The sequence below is a fragment of the Plenodomus lingam genome (genome assembly GCF_022343315.1).
Source record: "Plenodomus lingam strain CAN1 chromosome Unknown contig_5, whole genome shotgun sequence".
Taxonomy (NCBI): Eukaryota; Fungi; Ascomycota; class Dothideomycetes; order Pleosporales; family Leptosphaeriaceae; genus Plenodomus; species Plenodomus lingam.
Window position 1 is genome coordinate 486,408 of NW_027093957.1, and position 20,325 is coordinate 506,732.

At 53.7% G+C, this 20,325-nt stretch overlaps 10 protein-coding genes across 10 annotated transcripts; 5 read left to right on the forward strand and 5 right to left on the reverse strand.

The window, feature by feature from the left end:
- Window positions 1–1,104: 1,104 nt before the first annotated feature.
- Window positions 1,105–1,988, reverse strand: IAQ61_008804 (uncharacterized protein; the record flags this gene model as incomplete). Its single annotated transcript, XM_003836397.1, has 3 exons — window positions 1,105–1,377; window positions 1,446–1,681; window positions 1,823–1,988. 3 exons carry the CDS (start codon window positions 1,986–1,988, stop codon window positions 1,105–1,107), a joined length of 675 nt encoding a protein of 224 aa, XP_003836445.1.
- A 1,169-nt stretch (window positions 1,989–3,157) lies between these two features.
- Window positions 3,158–3,340, forward strand: IAQ61_008805 (uncharacterized protein; the record flags this gene model as incomplete). The annotated part of the gene is made up of 1 exon (XM_003836398.1): window positions 3,158–3,340. One exon carries the CDS (start codon window positions 3,158–3,160, stop codon window positions 3,338–3,340), a length of 183 nt encoding a protein of 60 aa, XP_003836446.1.
- Window positions 3,341–3,893: 553 nt separating this feature from the next.
- On the forward strand, window positions 3,894–6,096 carry MCM1 (transcription factor of the MADS box). Its single transcript, XM_066098134.1, has 4 exons — window positions 3,894–4,354; window positions 4,812–5,196; window positions 5,415–5,549; window positions 5,613–6,096. The coding sequence occupies exons 2-4, from the start codon at window positions 4,954–4,956 to the stop codon at window positions 5,898–5,900; spliced, it is 666 nt and encodes a 221-aa protein (XP_065951773.1). The 5' UTR covers window positions 3,894–4,354; window positions 4,812–4,953; the 3' UTR covers window positions 5,901–6,096.
- A 309-nt stretch (window positions 6,097–6,405) lies between these two features.
- Window positions 6,406–7,640, reverse strand: IAQ61_008807 (uncharacterized protein; the record flags this gene model as incomplete). The annotated part of the gene is made up of 3 exons (XM_003836400.2): window positions 6,406–6,666; window positions 6,831–7,186; window positions 7,508–7,640. Coding segments are annotated over 3 exons (750 nt in total), but the record flags the coding sequence as incomplete, so codon positions are not given.
- A 1,077-nt stretch (window positions 7,641–8,717) lies between these two features.
- On the forward strand, window positions 8,718–10,519 carry IAQ61_008808 (uncharacterized protein; the record flags this gene model as incomplete). Its single annotated transcript, XM_003836402.2, has 4 exons — window positions 8,718–9,211; window positions 9,291–10,025; window positions 10,086–10,300; window positions 10,380–10,519. The coding sequence occupies 4 exons, from the start codon at window positions 8,718–8,720 to the stop codon at window positions 10,517–10,519; spliced, it is 1,584 nt and encodes a 527-aa protein (XP_003836450.2).
- A 1,244-nt stretch (window positions 10,520–11,763) lies between these two features.
- On the forward strand, window positions 11,764–13,763 carry IAQ61_008809 (uncharacterized protein; the record flags this gene model as incomplete). The annotated part of the gene is made up of 4 exons (XM_003836403.2): window positions 11,764–12,127; window positions 12,183–12,607; window positions 12,660–13,444; window positions 13,559–13,763. The coding sequence occupies 4 exons, from the start codon at window positions 11,764–11,766 to the stop codon at window positions 13,614–13,616; spliced, it is 1,632 nt and encodes a 543-aa protein (XP_003836451.1). The 3' UTR covers window positions 13,617–13,763.
- A 737-nt stretch (window positions 13,764–14,500) lies between these two features.
- RPS8A (40S ribosomal protein eS8) lies at window positions 14,501–15,210 on the reverse strand (the record flags this gene model as incomplete). Its single annotated transcript, XM_003836404.1, has 3 exons — window positions 14,501–15,035; window positions 15,084–15,152; window positions 15,206–15,210. 3 exons carry the CDS (start codon window positions 15,208–15,210, stop codon window positions 14,501–14,503), a joined length of 609 nt encoding a protein of 202 aa, XP_003836452.1.
- A 35-nt stretch (window positions 15,211–15,245) lies between these two features.
- IAQ61_008811 (uncharacterized protein) lies at window positions 15,246–15,600 on the reverse strand (the record flags this gene model as incomplete). Its single annotated transcript, XM_066098135.1, has 2 exons — window positions 15,246–15,522; window positions 15,584–15,600. The coding sequence occupies 2 exons, from the start codon at window positions 15,598–15,600 to the stop codon at window positions 15,246–15,248; spliced, it is 294 nt and encodes a 97-aa protein (XP_065951774.1).
- Window positions 15,601–17,761: 2,161 nt separating this feature from the next.
- IAQ61_008812 (uncharacterized protein) lies at window positions 17,762–18,241 on the forward strand (the record flags this gene model as incomplete). The annotated part of the gene is made up of 1 exon (XM_003836407.2): window positions 17,762–18,241. One exon carries the CDS (start codon window positions 17,762–17,764, stop codon window positions 18,239–18,241), a length of 480 nt encoding a protein of 159 aa, XP_003836455.2.
- A 768-nt stretch (window positions 18,242–19,009) lies between these two features.
- On the reverse strand, window positions 19,010–20,005 carry IAQ61_008813 (uncharacterized protein; the record flags this gene model as incomplete). The annotated part of the gene is made up of 1 exon (XM_003836408.1): window positions 19,010–20,005. The coding sequence occupies one exon, from the start codon at window positions 20,003–20,005 to the stop codon at window positions 19,010–19,012; it is 996 nt and encodes a 331-aa protein (XP_003836456.1).
- Window positions 20,006–20,325: the final 320 nt, after the last annotated feature.

Here is a 20,325-nt window from a genome sequence, read left to right on the forward strand (position 1 = left end):
GCATCGCAATCTCGCTTACCGCATCATCTACAAACCCTACACATCCCCTCCCCACCCAACCCCGCGCCACCGCAATCTATTGCAAACCCCGGACTGCGGTCGCATACATGTACAAGTGTGATTGCGTAGGTGCGCCTGTTAGTGTTACCGTATACGTGCTGTGTGCTAAGGAGTTGGTGTTGGTGTTGATGTTGATGGTGGATGCTGATGTAGATGTGCATGTGCATGTGGCTACTCTATATATATCTATGTGACTGCTGCAGGGCAAGGCGAGGCGAGACGAAAAATAAAAAAAATAAAAAAATTGGCCGAGCGATGGGGCGTGCGTGCGGTGGGAAGGTTTTGGAGTGTGTTGAGTGTGTTGGATGTGCGTGGGGGGAGGGAGCGGGAGAGGGGTGTCGGGGTACTTGCCTGGTTTGACGGTGCGTGCATGTGTGTGTGTGTGTGTGTGAGAGAGAAAGAGAGATAGATACTGGTACCCCTACTTCTTAGATTTGAGCACATGTACCTAGAGAAGCAGACTACCACATACCGTGCACAAGAATTCATCACCAGTAGCCATAATGGTACAACAATACGGTGGATGTGGGCACCATCAACGACCAAGTACCAAGACGAAGAAGAGAAGAATAGATGCGGATACGGACTTTAATATTCCTATTTCTACGCCCTCTCTTCTTCCTCTCCTGCCTCGTCCCCCACCACAAAAACAACAATCACATGCTCTCCAAATGAACTTCTTGTGAAAAATGCATGAATTGTCGTGTACATGTGTACGTATATGTAAGACTACATGGGTAAAACGCTAAAGTGCACTAATAAGATATTACTCTTTGAAGAAGAAGAGAAAAGGAGAGGATACGCTTGCTCTACTCCAGGGCAGCCAGTGCCTCTTGCCATGTCATTACTAGGTACCATCACTTCACATCACAATTGCCATCTCCATGCCAAGACCGAAACCTCACCCCCAATGGAAAGAAAGCAGGGTCCGAGATTGTGATTTGATACTTGCATGTGCAAGTATGTTTCATCCCCGTCATCCTCTCCCGCAACGCTAATCCTTCTTCCTCCTCTTCTTTCATTTTTTTATCATCTTCCCAACACCTAAATCCCACCCAGACCGTTCTTCTGATCAATATGTCTGTACCGTTCCTGCTCCAATCTGTACTTGAGCACCATGGCCACGCAGAGCACCAAGATGAAGTCGACGCCGACAATGCCAAAGGCAGCCGTGAAGATTTGGTCGAGGTAGCTGTTGGCAAAGGACGAGAACTTGGCGATGCAGCCCCCTTTTTGCGCGGCGACTAGGGTGTTGAGGCATGTGCTGTCCTGGACAAATGGAGGCGTGGTCGAGTTGACATAGCCGCAACAGTCGAACTGTAGGCATCTCTTGTCAGTACCATGGACGGCGAGGCATCCTTCCACGTCGAGAAGAATGGACAAACCTTTTGTTGTAGCAGGCTCTGAATCAGGGGCGTCTCGCGACCCCAAAGCAGGCTCAGATTTCGACGGATTTGCAGCGTTTCCACCCAAACGGTCAGTCCAAGTCCAAGCGTAAAGGTGGCGCAGAAGACGACCAGCCAGCCTTGGGCGCGGAGCCAGCCTCTGTTAGTGGGTAGGAAGAGGGCGGGGAGGGACAGCAAAAAGGTGACGAAGACGAAGATTGCGTTGACGACGCCAGCTAACCACCTGTCAGTTTGCATCTATTGAAGTTTCCCAAGTGGTCTAGAGTCGAGTAGGACGGGGCTTGCGCCACAGTGGTGCCATGCTATTGAAGAATCCCAACTCTTTCTTCCCTCGACCCGTTTGGAAAACGTCGTACCTGTCAACGGACACTGGCCCAGCAGTATATGTTGTGTGACATTGTCGAGCGTCGGCGAGTCCCGCATCGTCTGCTCAGATATCAGAGAGAAGGCCAGTAACAATCCTCCACATCCGGCGAAGATGAGGTCCATGACGACAAAGACCATCATCAGTTTGGTGGGCATATTGGCGGTATTGCTGTGTTATAGAAGCAAGTGCACGCAAGAGACTTGACTGGACTGGACTGGATTGGACTGAAAGAAGAAGAAAACGGAGTAGATGGGAAGCGAAGAAGTGAAGTCGAACGCAGGAGCCGTCCGGCGGGCTCGAAAGACTGCGTCGAGTAACGCGTAAAGGCAAACGATTAGGAGAGAAGAGAAGAAGGAAAGGGAAGAAGGGAAAGCAAAGGAAAGGCGGGCAAGAGCTACGGTTGCAAGAATTCGCACAGCATTGGGGGGTTGGGGGAGGGTTGAGCATTAAGAGGCTCTGCGGTGGGCGCGTCGCAAGTGGAGTAGAGCGATGCGTGAGGGGTTTCAGTAGTGTTGGGAGGCATTCCTGATGAGCCAATCAGAGAGGCGCACAAAGCAGAGTGGTTCGATGGGGGGGTTTTTTTTGGCGCTGTCACTTTGGTCGGCAGCGGGCACAACGAGGACGAGAGCGAGTGCAACGTGTTTCTAGAGCCAGACGGGAGATCAGACGAGAGAAGAGATGGACCAGTTTTTGTGACGATACTTGGCAACCACCATGCAAGTCAGAGTAGGGAGTAGTAGTAGTAGTAGCAGTAGCAGTAGTAGTAGCAGTGGAGTCAGAAAGTAGGGTCGTGGTGTTTGAGCTGGGAGCAGCAGATTGCCGGCTGCAGGCGCCACCAACAAAGCTCGCCTGGACCCCAAAAAGGCTGGGCCCGAGCACGCGATACCGGACGAGGCAGGAGCGAAAAGGGCCGGTGGCTGCCTTGTACGGGAGATGCTTGGCGCGTAGGGCGCTATGTGCCTAGCCAAGGGCTGGCTACTCTACAAGCCTCCCTTGATTGTATCGTTTGTTGTATGGCAGGCAGAGGCAGTCCTGGAAGTACCATGTGATTTGTGCTATTTGGTTGGCCATTAGGTAGAGTAGGTACTATTAAGTAGGTTGGTAGGCTACATTGTAGTCTAGTGTGGAATGAAGGATTGCACAATTGAATGAATGCATCATTCATCATCATCATCATCATCATCATCGTGGCCATGATCATGGATGCAATACACAAAGAGTCTACCATCACATAGCCGGTACAAGTACAAGGACAGCAGTACAAGCACAAGCATGTACCGTGGGTCGGACACGGGCTTGTCTTGTCCATGTACTTTTCCCAAGTATGCTGGCCCTCCCTCGTCGTCAGTCTCCCAGCGCCCGCCGTTTCGCCTGGTTCTCGCCTGGTTCTCGCGTCGAGCAAAGTGAGTCAAACGGGAACGAGTGGTCGAGTGGTGAGTGGGTGAGGAAGACGCGAGTCGTGAACCTGGACCGCACGAGCGCCGTCTCATCTCAGCTGCTTGGTTAGCGGCATGGGCCTGCCAATACTCTCCCTCTTCTCCCACCAATCAACGCCCGCCAGACCGCACCCCCGGCCCACTTGGTCTGCTGAGCGTCCTTTCCCTGCCAAAACCGAGAGCGGCTGGCGGCCCCCGCTGTTCGAGAGTCGCTTCTTCTAGCTGCTCAAAGCAGACTGACAGCTTCCATGTGTCTGTTGGGACGAGGGCGAGATACGGCAACAAGGACGGCTAGCCTCTGTGCAAACGAGGTCATGGGTAGTGGTAGAGGACATGGAGACGAGTGAGTGAGTGAGTTGAACATGGGCATGGATAGGTACGGTAGGTACAATCCAATAGGCTCTCACTTCTAGAGTACTGTACACATGTATTCCTCGGACGGCGGCTGGCCGTGTGGCCCTCGTCCAAGTCGTCGTCGATCTGCGATTCGGTGCCAAAAGAGAGACCAGGGGTGGGCTCCCTCCAGCATGCTTGTAGCGTCCGCCCCCAGTCAGGCCAGTGGAGGCCAGTGAATGCCAGTGAATGGACGGCCTGCGCTGTTCGCCTGCAAAGTACAATTGACCAGTGTGCCGCCGTTTCAACCGTGATCTTTTCCCAACTTTGCCTACTTCTTTCCCTCTCGAGCCACTTTGTCCAAACACCTGCACAACCGTGTCGAGCCCTGCGTTTGTCCCGTTTGTCCCTTCCACCCTTCCCCCCCCCCCTCGTTTGCCAAAACCTGCCATAGCCGCGGCCAAGCTCAGGCCGGCCCTCCCATCCTGTTCCTAGGAACCTAGGTACCTGCTCACTCCAAGCACTGAGCTAGCTGGTACCTCCTACCTATACTCACTCCTACCTACCTACCCACGCCCAGCTTCGCCGCCCTTGCCCTCCTCCCCCACGACTGAGTGAGTGAGTGAGTGAGTCAGTGAGTGGGTGCGTGAGTGCGTGAGAGAGAGAGAGAGCGAGAGAGAGAGAAGAGAGTGTGTAAGTGTGTGTGGTGTTCGTGTCTCGCTGCTTGCACCAGCCCGGCGGTGCGCGCGGAGGTACGTACACTGTCCACTATTCACTACCTACTCCTACCGTCCACCATGTTACCCCCCCAACCCCCACCCTTCCCTCCTCCCCCCCCCCCCCTTTCCGCCCCCACCCTTCACTCTCCTATCCTCTTCCTCGGTTCAGCTTTGGTTGCCTGGGTGGGAGGAGAAGGTAAATGAATGCATTGTGTGGTCGGCGGCCTGCTCAGTGCTGCGCTGGTGCTGGCGGTTTGGGAAGGCGGGCCAGCCACTCGACTTTGCACGCCCGCCCGCCCGCTAGCTGGCCGAGTCATCGCAACAGGCTTGCTAGTGGGTTCCCGCCGCCAGCGCCGTGTCACATGGGCGACTGCCCGCTTGGCCTTCCTTGCATTCCTGCCTGCCCACCACAAAGACACAGCCCGATCTCTTAACAGCCGGCCATTCCCCATTCAGTCTTCCTTTGGGTCTAACCCGACTCTACACACAGCTGCAAGTCGTTCTGTAACCTTTTCGTTCTCGCCCAACGAACAAGAGCCTTCGGCACTTTCTCCCCACACAACGCCCGCATACAGTTTAGGCTGCTGAACCGCCAAACCCTCGCGCCCCCATCTGCACCTGCGCCCTCCACCATGGCCTCTGAAATCACCGAGCACGACCAGAACGCGTCGCCCTCCGTCCACGACGACGGCAATGGCACCCTCGGCGTCGACTCCAACCGCGGCACCAAGCGCCCACGCCCGGCTGCCGACGACGATGACGACGACGACGACAAGCCCGGCCGCGAGCGTCGCAAGATTGAAATCAAGTTCATCCAGGACAAGTCGCGTCGTCACATTACCTTTTCCAAGCGCAAGGCTGGCATCATGAAAAAGGTACGTGGCAGACCTGACGGGCCATGGCAGAAGGCAGCCTTTGGGCACTGCCTGCACTGCAACAAAGAACCCCTTCTTCTTGCAACACGCACAATCGCGACATTCACGCGTCGTAATCATGCGATGCAGCAGCATCATCATCCTCATCCTCATCCTCATCCTCATCCTCATCATCAGAACAAGGAGAAGCCTATGCTAACCACATCCTCCCTGCGCAGGCCTACGAACTATCCGTCCTGACTGGCACGCAAGTGCTGCTGCTCGTCGTGTCCGAGACGGGTCTTGTCTACACCTTCACCACGCCCAAGCTGCAGCCCCTCGTAACGAAGCCTGAAGGTAAAAACTTGATTCAGGTACGCTCTGCAACACGATGCACCCACCCCTCCCTCGCGCATGACACCACTAACACGACGCAGGCCTGCTTGAATGCTCCAGAGCCCTCGAGCGGAGATGCCAATGGCGGCGACGTCGACAACCAGGTAGAGTCGCCAGAGGACAACCAACATGCCCAGATCCCCGCGCAGCAGCGTGGCATGGCACCCAACCAGAACCCCATGCCCCCGGCCTACATGACGCCCGAGGCTGCTCTGCACTACCAGAGCTATCTCCAGCAACAGCAGCAATCAAACCAGTACCCAATGGCGCAGCAAGGCATGCCCCGTCATCCTGGCGGCCACTACCCCCAAGACCAGAAGCTGCAATAAACGCAATAGCCGTGGATGCTAGTATACGCCAGTGGAGGGTCGCCCATTGGCGTCCTGTGACTGGACCACGATACCCTCGTAATGGAAAGTAATCAGACAGTGTCGTTCAGTGAACGACACTTTGACGCTTGGCGAAACCAAGGGCGCATGTAGGCTACAGTGGGGCAAAGGTGTTGCACGCCAACTCATGGGAACAGTGTTTCAGTGGGGAGAGGGGGGTGGGCGGAGGAGCAAAAGGCTGCATTTCTGTCTACGATTGTACGTCTTACGTGGTGGATACCGGCGCGGTGTGGGGTTTCCTTGTTTTCATCTCTTGCTCTCACTATGGACATTTACAACAGGTCGTGTGCCGATTTGCGAGATAGTTGTGGGGAGGCTTCCTTGGAGTCGACTGCATGGTGGGGTACAATACAGAGCAATAATTCACGTCTTGCCAAATCAAATCGTCATTGTGCCGCTATTGTACCGGCTATGTGAGTTTTTAGCAGGCCTGGGCGTTACTGCCTCATTCTGACCAGGAGGCTTGCCCTTCTTGGAGAAAGTCGCCACTCTGACGGGACCAAGTTCCAAGGTTGGACCCACAGAACACAGACCTTGCGCAACCAAGAGGCAAACGCACCTCTGTTCCAAACGAGACGTCTTGCATGTCCGGCCGAGGACGAGGAGAAAGCGAGGGAGGTTGGATACCAAGGGTACTACTAGAGTAGAGGACGGCGCCCATACACCCAACGCCGACAGAGTGCATGGATTCCTGCCGAGGGCTGGACTGTACACAGGACAGGAAAGTGTATGACACAATCACTTTTCAAGGCTTTGCACCAAGTAGGTAGGTACACCTGCACCTTCCAAACGGTAGTGCGAGTCCAGTGTGGAACAAAACGCAGACTGAAACTCGATCTCTCGAGTCTGGAGTATCTACTACGATGGTACCATGTCGTGTTGTGTTCCGTCCATGTCCATGCTCCATAGTTGCCTCAGCGCGCAGAAAACGCGTCCATGTGACAATTGCGGCGGCCACTCACACGTCAGTTTGGCTTTGAGGAGGCAGAATCTGCAACGGGTGTTACATGCAGCAAAGCAGTCTACTGCTACACAAGCCGGGCAAGGCAACGGCTGGACCACAAGGCAGATGGTCCGAAAGATGGCGAAGCCGGCTGGCTTCTTTCTTGCTTGTACTCGAGTACGGGAGCGGGCGCCACTGCGATTGACACGGGCGCAAGCAAGAAAGTCTCGCAGCTCCAGGGCGGACGTTGGAGGCTGTGATTCATGAGACATGGGGTGGATTCCTGTAGGCTATTAGCATTCATTCTGATGGGTTCTGATGTCAGCTTCAGGAGAGAAAAGAAAACCGGATTAGTACGTGGACAGGGAATCCTACCCCTCAACCGGGTTACAGACTACTCTACTCTACAGGACGACAGGCCGACTCCCTTGCATGCACAAGGCAGGCACAAGCTCAGATTTGCAAAGCATGTACAAGATATACTATTAGGACTAGGAATAGGGACGATAGCTTTGGTTCTTGGGCACACGACTGACAGACATCGAAATTGGCATTTCACACTAGCCTTTCCGACCCTAGGTAGTAGCCACCTAACTTAACTTACCGAACCTCGCCATGAACTGCTCCACGGGCCGCTCCGTCTTGTCTGCCAACGGACGCTTGAACGTGCCCAAGCTATTGCCAGTTGACGCTACTTGATACAATACCATTTTGGTCACCATTTGCATGCCCGTTCCCTAAAAATGCTTCACCCTCTGTAAGCCCTCCTTCAATAAGTTAGGGACACTGTTTTGCTCCAGACCTCCACAGCTGCTCTGACTGGCTCCTGAGCTAGACCCGTCTAGTGAGGTAGGTAGGTACTTGGGTAGCAGCCAGCCGCTTGCACACGCATGACCGGACGGGACATGTTTGCTAGGTACCGGTACCGTAGCCTGCAGGATCACGGTGTGCCCACATTCACAAAGGCTACTTATTAGCAAATGAGGATGATAGATACCCTACAGCCCCAGCCAAGATTTTTTATTTATTTTTGCTTGTAGCATCCCGTGCACCTGTTGCGGATGCGGGCTTTGTCCTCCGAAAGAGGGACACTTTTCTCCTTTGGACTGTTCCCCGCATAACATCCTGGAAGTCTGAATCATGTGTAACCATGATCCCTTCACCGACACGGCGGTCGTGCTTGCAACTTCATCTCCTTTCCATCCTCAGCACTAGAAATCTCAAGCATGGGCGCCTCTCTTTCATGATCATTCCTTCTCTTGTCAGATACACACAGCCCACTCTTCATGGCTTGCTTAGGCTTACTGTCGTACGGCAGTCGCAACGGCATAATCAGGCTTAGCGCAGGCGTGTTCCGCTTCCTCATTCTTGCTCACATGAACGACCAAGCGAATGAATCAGAATCCTGGGCCTGCAATGCTCTCATTTACCTCTCTCTCCATGCATCTCAACACTGAGCGACGGGCTTGCGTGGGAAGCAGTATTGCCGAGCAACCAATCGCGAATTCCCAATATTCCATGGTTCTTTACGCCCTGTCCAACTCTCCAGCCTGTCCGTGCTGCCCTTATCTGCATCCATACCCCCATTCCCCACGTTTGCTTCCGGGATAGCTCCGTTGGCTTCTCTGTTGTATGTACCTATACCTATATGTACACATAAGCTCGTACGATCTGCGACTGCCTGCTTGATCGCGACGCTAGCCTGCCTGCCAAGCGGTACTGGCTCAGCAAGAGGAGCCATTTTCGTTTCGCTTTCACCAAACTTCTTCTCAACTTCCAATCCAATCCCAAAAGTCCAACGTACAACGGACACAATGGGAGAAGTCGACCGGAAGCAGTTGACCCCCACGGTCTCACAAGATGTCGAGAAATCGCGCACCCCCTCGATCGACCCCGACGCCCTGAAGCTCGCAGAGATGGGCTACACCCAGGACCTGAACAGAAACTTCAGCGTATGGTCTGTCTTGGGTGTCGGCTTCTCGCTGACGAATTCCTGGTTCGGTATCTCGGCGGCCTTGATCACGGGTATCAACTCTGGTGGACCCATCTTGATCATCTACGGCATCATCCTCATCGCTTTGATCTCGACCTGTGTTGGTGTCAGCCTCAGTGAGCTCGCGAGCGCGATGCCCAATGCTGGTGGCCAGTACTTTTGGGCGAACGAACTGGCACCCAAGAAGTTTACCAAGCTCGCCAGCTACCTGACCGGCTGGCTGGCTTGGTGGGGCTCCATGTTCACGAGTGCGTCTGTGGCACTGGCCATGGGTAGTGCCATGGTGGGCTGCTATCAACTGAACAATCCTGACTTGTAAGGTTCACTTGCATCATCTTCCACAGGCATAGTTGTTGTAAGCCAAGTAGTTGGGTCACGGCTGATGATTGAGCAGTGTCATTAAGCCTTGGCATGTCTTTCTTACCTATCAGCTCTCCAACATCTTTTGCTTCTTCTTCAATTGCTACGGCAAAACGCTACCCACCGTTGCAAAGATTACCCTCTGGACCTCACTCATTTCATTCGCCGTAATCCTCATCACCGTCCCTGCCGTTGCGCCTACCCACCAACATGCCAGCTTTGTCTTCGCAACCTTCATCAACAATACGGGCTGGCAGCAAGGTGGAATTGCCTTCATCGTCGGCCTCGTCAATACCAACTGGAGTTTTGCCTGTCTGGACTGCGCCACCCATCTCGCGGAAGAAGTACACCAGCCCGAGAAGATGATCCCCATCGCCATCATGGGTACCGTCGGCATCGGCTTCATCACCAGCTGGTTCTTCTCCATGGCCATGTTCTTCTCCATTGTCGGCGACTTTGCAGACGTCGCTGCCTCGAGCACAGGCGTTCCCATCCTCGAACTCTTCTACCAGGCCCTCAGCCACAAAGCCGGAGCCATTGTCCTCGAGTCCCTCATCATCGCAACCGGTCTGGGCTGCTTGGTCGCTAGCCACACCTGGCAGAGCCGTCTCTGCTGGAGCTTCGCCCGCGATCGCGGTCTCCCCGCTCACAAGTGGCTGTCCAAGGTAGACAAGAGGATTGACATTCCACTCAACGCGCACATTGTCAGTTGCGTCATCGTCGCCATCATGGGCTGCTTATATCTAGCTTCCTTGACGGCCTTCAACTCGTACGTTCGCATCTGCTTTCAAGATCTTCAGTACATCTCGGCAGCTAACACTTGCCTTAGCATGATCACCGCATGCATCGTCCTCCTCTACTCCAGCTACTCCATCCCCGTCATCTGCCTCCTCATCCGCGGCCGCAACAACATCTCCCACGGCCCCTTCTGGCTCGGTCGCTTCGGCCTGTTCGCCAACATCGTACTCCTCCTATGGACCCTCTTCACCCTCGTCATGTATTCCTTTCCCTACGCCAAACCCGTAGCCGCCAGCAACATGAACTGTAAGTCATTGTGGTCTTTTCCTCTTCCCCAAGATATGTCGAAAGAAAAGGGCAATGCTAACCCCACTGATATCGCCAGACGTTTGCGTCGTCTACGCTATTGTCGCCTTCATTACGGGCATGGACTGGATTTTTCGCGGACGCAAGAGTTATAGAGGAGCTGGGGAGCGCAAGGCTGAGGTTCAGCCCATGCTTGTGCATAGTGGCGCTGGATCGTGATCCTAATAACGGACTGAGACGTAGCGGGCGTACCTGACTGACTGGGAAAGTAGATTGAGTGGAGAAAGGGGGACAATTCACACCCTTGGGTCAACAGACTTGCGCGGTTTTCGCACGAGTTTTGCTTGGTCGATTGGATTCGCATTCACATTCGCATTCGCAGTCATCGCCATCGCCATCGCCATCGCCATCATCATCGTCATCGCCACGTGGAAGATTATATCCATATTTTTCGAGATACCATGAGCTTTTCTTATCACCGTTATACTGATGTGTTTAATTTACTCCTCATACCCCATGCAACATATCTCCATCCATCTACAGCGTGAGCGTGAGTGTGGCTAGCAGGATAACGAGAATGACAACGTCGAGCGACCGATCTCGTTCACGGCCGATGGTATCAGCTCCCTGGTTGATTATCGTACGGCAAGGGACAAGTTGGTTTGTTGTATACTTAAACCTCTCGGTGGTTTACTGCCAGCCTTGAGACATCATGGGCATGTGCAGTCGTGCGTGAGGTTCAGCTGTGAGAGCGTTGGTGACCATGAAGATAAACCGATGACGGGCCAATGCTACGACACCTGCTCATTCTCAAAAAAAGAAGATGGTCTGATTATTGCTGCGCGTACTTTGCCGGGGGCAGCAGTGGTTGTGTTAATGAACGAGCACCGGCAGTGCACCCACCAGTCATGTCAAGCCTCGGATGAGTAGCCGCGATCAAAGTTCAGTCTCACAAACTCCGTCAATTGCCGCGAGACGCCGTCGACAGCCTGCTGCACCCGCAGCTTCACGACAAATTATCTTGCATAGCGCCATTGCAAAGACCAATGGCTCCGGAAAAGCCAACAATAACTATTTTGGTTCGGGGGTTGTGGTGGTAATTGTTTGCAACTTGCGCTGATCGGGGTGCATGGGAGGTGTCCCCGCAATTGAGCTCCAGGCTTGGCATCGTCACAAGCAAACGCGAGTTCCTCTCCGCCGAAGCGCCAGTGGTCTACCATTCACAGCCAGCCGGCCTAGCCTACCACCGTCGGATTTACAAAGAATATCCTCGGTCCAGAACATACATATCATGCGTGACGTCTGCATCATAAAGGTTATCTACCGGCCGCCCAGCCATCCTCTCCGCACATATACATCATCATTGCAGCACTCTCTCCTTGAACCGTGAAGCATACATATATACCACCACATAATCGAGCAAGATCAATCACACATATACACACAAACACACACGCTTCACAATGGCAGCCAATGCAGACAGCATCCTCCGTGAGGTCAACATCCTCGGCGAGCTCAACGACCAGAACAGACACATTCTCAGCAAAGATGCTGCCCTCTTCCTTGCCCTTCTCCACCGCACATTCAACGAGCGCCGGAAAGCGCTCCTCCAGCGAAGAGTAATTCGCCAGGCCGAGCTCGACAAGGGCAACCTCCTCGACTTTCTCCCAGAGACCAAGCACATCCGCGAGAACGATACGTGGAAAGGCGCGCCACCAGCCCCTGGTCTCGTTGACCGGCGGGTTGAGATCACTGGCCCTACAGACCGCAAGATGGTCGTCAATGCATTGAATTCGAATGTCTGGACCTATATGGCTGATTTTGAGGGTATCTCTCTCTCTCTCTACTCGTGAAAAAGCGGATCACAGCTGACAGCCGGTAGACTCAAGCGCACCAACGTGGGACAACATGATCAACGGACAACTCAACCTCTACGACGCCATCCGCAGGCAAGTCGACTTCAAGCAAGGCGACAAGGAGTACAAGCTCCGCACCGACCGAAAGCTGCCCACACTGATTGCGCGTGCGCGAGGTTGGCATCTCGAGGAGAAGCACTTCACTGTTGATGGAGAGCCCATCTCTGGTGGACTGTTCGACTTTGGGCTCTACTTCTTCAACAACGCACATGAGCTTGTCAAGCGTGGCGCAGGACCCTACTTCTACCTGCCCAAGATGGAGTCGCATCTCGAGGCAAGGCTGTGGAACGATGTCTTCAATCTGGCTCAGGACTACATTGGCATGAAGCGTGGTACTATTCGTGGTACTGTACTGATTGAGACCATTACTGCTGCTTTTGAGATGGATGAGGTAGGAACAGCTGTCCACAAAGGAGTGATGCGCTATGCTGACGTTCACCTAGATCATCTACGAGCTCCGTGACCACTCCTCTGGTCTCAACTGCGGTCGTTGGGACTACATCTTCAGCACCATCAAGCGCTTCCGCCAGAACCCAAATTTCATCCTGCCTGATCGCGATTCCGTGACCATGACTTCGCCATTCATGGATGCATACGTCAAGCTCCTCATCAAGACCTGCCACAAGCGCGGTGTCCATGCCATGGGCGGCATGGCCGCTCAGATTCCCATCAAGAACGACCAACAAGCCAACGACGCGGCCATGGCCAAGGTCCGTTCTGACAAGCTACGCGAGGTCCGCGCCGGCCACGATGGCACCTGGGTTGCCCACCCAGCCCTGGCCGCCATTGCATCCGACGTCTTCAACGAGCACATGCCCACACCCAACCAAATGCATGTTCGCCGCGAGGACGTGCACATCACCGCCAACGACCTGCTCAATATGAACGTGGGCGGCAAAATCACCGAGGCCGGAATCCGTCAGAACCTCGACATTGGCCTGAGCTACATGGAAGCCTGGGTCCGAGGCGTCGGCTGCGTGCCCATCAACTACCTCATGGAAGACGCCGCGACAGCCGAGGTATCGCGCTCCCAGCTCTGGCAATGGACAAGGCACAATGTGCAGACTGCAGAGGGCAAGAAAGTCACAAAGGACTATGCCCTCAAGCTTCTCCACGAACAGGCCTCCAAGTTGAGCCAGAAGGCACCCAAAGGCAACAAGTTTCATCTGGCAGCCAAGTACTTTGAGTCCCAGGTCACGGGTGAAGATTACGCAGAGTTTTTGACATCGTAAGTCTCCCCGCGCTACTTTCCCCTTCTTCTTCTTCTTCTTCTTCTTCTTCTTCTTCTCCAACAACAGCTTTCCCCTCAAATAAAACACACAAAGCTAATCAATATACACAGATTGCTATACAACGAAATCACAAACGTAGGGCCCCCCAAGGTCGCTTCCAAGCTATAGGCTTCACAACGCAACGCTATGAGCCATGCCATCATTCCCCGTCTTCTTATTTCTTTGCTCGTTTCCTCACTTGTACCCTATAAGCTTAACAATACCACATCCAATGTCGCCCCGCCCCCCCCCCCTCTTGTGAACTTTTGACCGATGGTTAGAAAAACGTCAAGGAGGAGGGGAAAAAGTAGCAATCTATAATCATCTTCATTCATCATTGATCTACCTACCTAACCCCTGCCTTTTCCCACTGTTGAGAAAATAGTAACGTGTCGAACCTGAAATTAATGCCAGGCTGCACGTGTACATGGCATCGTCTCACCCCCCTTGCTACTGGCTGTAAACCCATTGATCCATGTAAGCCGTCCATGCCGAGGTCCATTCGGCTGGTCCAACGGGTGCGGGTTCGGGCGGGGACGGGGGGAGGGGACATCGTGGCAGAAGTTTGGATTTGCCAAAGGCCATGCCTAGCCCTTGGGGGGACTTGGGATGGACGTAATGGTAATGTATCAAAGGGTTGCATGTAAAAGGAGTGGGGTATGTATAGGCTTCAGTCATGTTGTATCTGCGGTGTAAATTAGATTGTACCTACATCATGCTTGTTACCACGTGAGGAATACCAGTACAAGACTAGTACCATGGTAGATCATTGCGAACATCAATGTACATTGAATTATGACACACTTGAAGCTATCACAGGCAGTAGCCACAACGAGAACCCGACTTGGCACATCACATGACGTTGAGAATCCATGATTCATAGCTCGTGGTATCTAGAGAATGGCAATATCATGCCGAGTGCATTCATTGTCCCGCGATTATGCAGACCAGATACATGACTAAACACCCATTTTGACCTGACCGATGCACCGAAGAAGCCCCAAACATATCCTCTACTTCCTGAGGAGACGCTGGTAGAAAGCGAGCTCCTCACCCTCGAGGACGTACCCATCGCAGCGACCGCTCTGGCCGGGACGGGAGGAGACAACGGCGTACAGACGACCGGCCTCGAACTGCTTCTCAACGGCGTTCTCAATCTTGCCAGAGGTCTTCAGACGCTCCGCCTGCTTGTCGGCGACAGACTTTGACTTCTTGATGTCCTCGACCTTCTCACCGGCCTTGGCCTGCCTCCTGCGGCCGAGGGAAACACCATAGTGGGCCTCGTACCATTGTCGGAATGGAGCAGCATCGATCTGGACGACGGCGGAGCGGGTCAGGGTGTTGGTACGGACGAGCTCGTTGTTGGAGGGGTGGTAGACGACACCAATGACACGGGTCTTCTTGGCGATGCCCTCGGAGCCCCAGGAGAAGTTGCCGGCCTCGAGACGCAGAGCACGGAACTTGCGGTTGCCGCCACGAGTGCGGACAAGATGGACACGCTTTGTGCCAATACGGGTGTTGGCAGGCTGGCGGCCCTTCTCGAAAGCCCTGAAGCCATGTTAGACATGACTGGAGAAGCGATCGGTTTATGCATACCTCTTCTTGCGGTAGTATGCCCTCTTCGCACCTGAAGCGGAGCGCTTGTGGCGAGAGTCACGAGAGATACTGCGACAAGTTAGCTGAGGTTGCGTGTGAAGGAGGGAAGGGCAGATAGATACCCCATATTTGCGGTTGATCAGAAGACTGCTGTCCACAAGTCTAATTAGCCTTTGCTCGATTCCAATTGTTGTCCCAGAGCCGCCGCAATGTCTCGAGGCCACTAGCAAGACAAAAGTATCCCTCCACAGGCTGCCAAAGACTGCAGAACATGTTCGTTGTTGGCGAACCATGCGTCGAAAGTGTTCTGATACGGTGGGCAGCCCACGGCGGGACGATTCGTGCGGAGGTCTCGAGTTTCGTATTGCTCAGCGGCTTCTGGTGCGCCGAAATTCCAGTGCAGTGCAAAGCGTACCTGTGTCGGGTCTTCTGGTGCAAACTGTGTTGTCGTGGGGTTAGTGAGTAGTGCTGGTCGAGAAATCCAAGTTGGCCAAACCCACGAAATTCGAATTCGCATTGCGGCCAAGGCTCGCTTAGCTAGCGCGACCAGATGAGCTCCCACCACCTGCATGCACGCGACATTCATGAACAATCCCACCATGGCAGAACATCAACAACAGAACAAGTTTTTTCACTTGTCGAGCTTATGCATAGAGTACGCATGGCATGAGTGGATCCTGCCACTCTGTTCTCTGAAAGGCACCATCTTTACCTCTTCATGGATTCGATACCGAGTACGGCCTGCGCCATCTGGGTGTTCTCTCGCCGTCCATGTCTCGAGCAACCCGTGTGGCTAGCGAAGAGAGGCACCCATCTTTTGGATCACTCTGTATCAGGCGAAGATACTGATACTTGTGAGTGTAGAATGCGCAAGTCATGATTGAACACTGCATGGGGAACATTGGATTCCAAGTCTGAGCATGTCCTTGGACTCCTATCCGTCTTCCATGCTCGATACAGCCTTTTTCGCAAACATCATTGTTACCCATCTGTGGTTATTGCATCCTCTTCCGCACCTGTCTGGATGGAATGGGCACTGTTGTGCAGCCTACGAGATGTTCAATGAAGCGTGCCAAAGAGGGAGATGGGCGTGTACAAGTCTCTGGAGCGTATGATGATGGAGATGCCTGGGACCGTGCAGAGGCATGCTATAGGTGTGAGGATCATGGGAAAACCACTAGAACAACTGAAAGGATGTACATGAGTCTACTCGCAAGGCGTGAAATTCGACAAGCATGCTATCAAGGGGCAATGTACTTCGGGCCAAGCGAGGCCGAAAAAAGCTCAACTTGTCGTCATGTTCGTGAATAGATCACAGGGACAAAAAAAGGCCAGTCGTAAGGCGTGAGCAGTCTAGAAGCCATCCGATGCAAACCACATGTGACAAATCCAACCAAGAAAACTCTGCCCACCGATGAACCACCATCTCAGGATGGCACAAGACAATGTGCACGACGCACGACGCACGACGCACGACGCACGAGAGAAGGCGTGCGAGAGCGGCGCACACGCGCATGAAAGGCCAACATCTTCTCCGTCTATACCTCCAAAGGACATGCTCTAGAGTAACAGGTGTAGTAGCACATGGACTTGTCTTGAATGCCTGCCAGCATCGTGGACCTTACGTGCAGACATGCACTTGGCAATCTACTGGTAGCAAAAGGCCGATTGAAGAAGGGCTGTCTAGAAGCCCACAAACACGCCGGAAACCGACGACATGTTGGGCCAAGGCACCAACCACCAACAAAGGGGGCCGCCGCGTGCGTGGAGGTTCGGCAGCGGTACCTTGGCCACCGACGGGCAACTTGCGGTCAACGGAAAAAGGGCTTCGGCAGGCCCAGAGAGTTGCTTTCCATGGCCTTCAAGCAACCAATACCAGAGTTTTCCAGCCGCCATACCTCCAACGGCAGCCCTCTAACACTTGACGGCAAAGGGCCACAGAGTTTTCCGTCGTGGTTGTGCCGTGGTACTATGGTGTCATACTAGAGTAGTACAAGTTGGGCCACAGTCTGACCTCCGTCTGACCCAACACGTGCCGTGTGCATCCAACGCGCCACAGGTTTGGCTTTGGCCGCCGTCGGGAAAAATTTGGACAAGGCGCGCACGCCCACGCCCGTCGGACAGACAGCAGGCCACTATTGTTGCTATTGCCAGGCACGCCCTTTTGGCGACGATTGATTCGTCCATGGTGTGTTCTATTGTTGCAGGGCGTGTTCGCATTACAGAGAGAGGTACCCTGGTGGAGAGGTGTGTGTCGAATGACTGGGGCGTGCACGGGACAGGGCGTGGTCTTCGAGAGTCTTCTTGACATCCTTTGATGCTGGTCCAGCCAATCAGCCTGCCCCGTCCGAAGAAAACCATCTACCGTGATGATGGGAGGCTCGACATGTTTTCCGTTGTGCAAGGCGTGCTGATGGTAGAGTAAAATTTCTCAAAGACTCGTTTTGACAAGGGCGGGTGGGCAGTCTATGGGGGTGCTGGGTATAAGAGGATCCGGGGGGGGGGGGGGGCAGCACTGTGCGAGATAGATCATCATCATCATCATCATCATCACTACAAAACAAGACATCAGTTCAGAATCTCAAGTCTACTACCTACTATTACTACTACTACCTCTTCAATACCATCATCACACACCAACCCACCTTCAGACTTCCAGCTCTCGACCCACCAACAAAATGCCATCCAACGTCTTCACCACCATGGCCTCACGCGCAAAAGCCCATCACGAGGCCCTAAACTCCGCCTACGCAACCTACTACGCCCCCGGCACCTCCACCAACCCAACCCCCACCTCCTCGACAGAAACCTCGCGCTCCTCCTCCATCGCCATGCTCTCTTCCACCACCCAACAACACACCCAAAAGCCCACAAACGCCTCAAAAGCCTGGTCGGCCATCAAGAAGCACCACCGTGAGATGAACGAAGCCTACACTGTCTTCTACAGCCCCGGTGTCGCTTCCTCTCCCACTTCGCCCAACTCTAGCGCTGTGTCTTCGCCTCGCCAGAGTGCCGAACACCAGGCGCCGCGCCATGAACTCGCCTCTGAGCTGCCGCCGCGCAATGCTACCAAGGTGTGGAAGGCGCTGAAGAACAGGGTGGTCGAGCACCACAAGAGCGTCAACTCGGCGTATGCGAAGACGTACGGTCTTCACTAGATTCCCTTCTCTCCTGTCCACTCTTCCAACCATGAAGATTACGGAGTTGAGAAATGAACAAAGAGTGCCTTTTTCAATCGAGTTTAGCGTTTGGTATTAGAGGGATAGGGGATACGTAATGCACAAGGGAGAAAAGGAGAAAATGGACAAACGGGGTTTCTTTTTGGGGGGCAAGCGAGATTCGCGCGGCAATATACCAATTTGGGCATTATGGAGTTTTCTTCAACGATTTTGGGTTCGGATTCGGGATGCGAAGTTGCTCATCAAAGAGGACGAGTTGTTTTCTGGGAGCGGCAAAGGAAGAGAGAAAAAAAATTAGGAATAGGAGAACTTCATACAACAAACACATTGTCAAACTTTGGATTTCTTCTCTCGTAGTAAAGGTGATTTTCACGGTCGAGTCAAATCTGTAAAGACGGGATTCTCTTCGCGGATGTGTTGCCGATAGGCATTGGCGATGCTCATTGAACTTTGAGCGTCAGAAATCGCAGTGTGCAATGAGGGATTGAATGCGACTTACAGATACAAGCAATGACCTTTTCCGCCGATGCTCGATAGTCCCAAGCTATTGATAGGGCAGTCGTGTTCCTTATGCAAAGAGAACGAAGCCGACGAGCCCGAAGTCTAAAGGATGCATTATAAATATTGTAGAAGCCCAAAGCTATGTAATACAGCCGAAGTCTCTCACCGCTTCAACACTGTATCATCTCAACGTCCCCGCGACCCCACCATGCTAAACTCTCATAACTCAGTATGCTCAGCAGCATCCTAAGCACTCCATCTCATAAAACCAAAAATCACATTAATCAACACACCCATGACAACCGCGACCTGCCTTCTCCTCGTCCACACCCCCTCCTCTCTAAACCCCCAGACAAGACTCCCGAGGGGCCAAAAGAAGCCCGTCATATAGCCCCATAGCATATCATCCAACCCGCCTTCCTCGACTGCAAACCCTGCGCCCCACCCCGCGTCCCCCGTACCGCCGTCTGCAGAGCCCGCAAGCGACGACGAAGGGTCGTTACCCCCACTGTCAAGCCAGCGGTCTTCGAGGACGCGCATTTGCGCGGGACTAGGCATCGTGTCCGGGGTATGTGTGAAGGAGAGGTTTGTCTGAAATTGCGAGCGGAGCATGGCTACTTCGGCGGGGGTGAAGCCTGTGGAGAGGAGGCGATCGAAGCCTTGGGCTTGGGGCTGGGGAGCTGTGGTAGTGGAACTACGGCGTCGAACATCATGTGTAGCATCGCTGTTGGTGCTGTTGTCTATGATGGTACTGCTGTCCTTGCGTTGTTTCGAGGCCGTCTCGTGTTGCGATTTCAATGCGATTTCAGTATTCTGCACGAGTGCAGATTCACTGACCAGCTCTGCGGGGGATAGGGCATCGCCGAGCGAACAGTGAATATAGTACTTCTTTGCCTCGGAGGGTATGTCTGCCGTTGTACCATACTCAATGGTCGGCGTTGCCTTCAAGGGCTGCTTCCCTTTACTCTTGCTCCCGCCATCGCGAGACGGGGGTGGAGGCGGTGGAGGTAGTCTGAGAGATCGCGATAATGGCTCCGTATCTGCGAGCACCTTACCGGCATAGATCAAGCGTAAACGCGCTGTGGCATGCTCTGGCGGTAAATGCTGCCTGATGAGTTGTTTCAAGGAGAGAGTTGCAGTCGTTCTCGGCGCATACAGCGAAAGTGGCAGGTCAGGCACCGAGGCGGTGAAGCGTATGATAAGGTATATGAGTTGCTCTGGGAGCGCGGTCGCTTGGGCCATTATGAAAAATACGGGAAACTGCGGTAGGGCGGCGACCAGCTGGAACGACGCGTGAGCCGAAGATGGTTTTTGCACAAGTCACGATGAGACATGGTGCGTTGCGAATGCGTCGACGAACCGTGCCTGCTACCTCAACATGTTGACTTGGTAGGTAGTTGCGCTGTTGGGGAGAGGAGTTCAATGGTCCTCTTACGCAAGTTGAGGGCGTTCGAGTGTTCGGAGCTTAGCATGCCTGAGGTCATTATGTCCGGGATATATCCACAACGACGCAATTGCCCCCTCCTCTCCTCTCTCCCCTCCCCTAGCCACCCCCATTTGGC

What these genes read in the sequence shown, in the direction of transcription:
- MCM1 (XM_066098134.1), top strand. Translation starts at nt 4,954, where the DNA reads ATGGCCTCTGAAATCACCGAGCACGACCAGAACGCGTCGCCCTCCGTC. An exon ending in AGGCTGGCATCATGAAAAAG is followed by an intron (nt 5,197 to 5,414) that starts GTACGTGGCAGA and finishes CTCCCTGCGCAG; the next exon opens with GCCTACGAACTATCCGTCCT. An exon ending in AAGGTAAAAACTTGATTCAG is followed by an intron (nt 5,550 to 5,612) that starts GTACGCTCTGCA and finishes AACACGACGCAG; the next exon opens with GCCTGCTTGAATGCTCCAGA.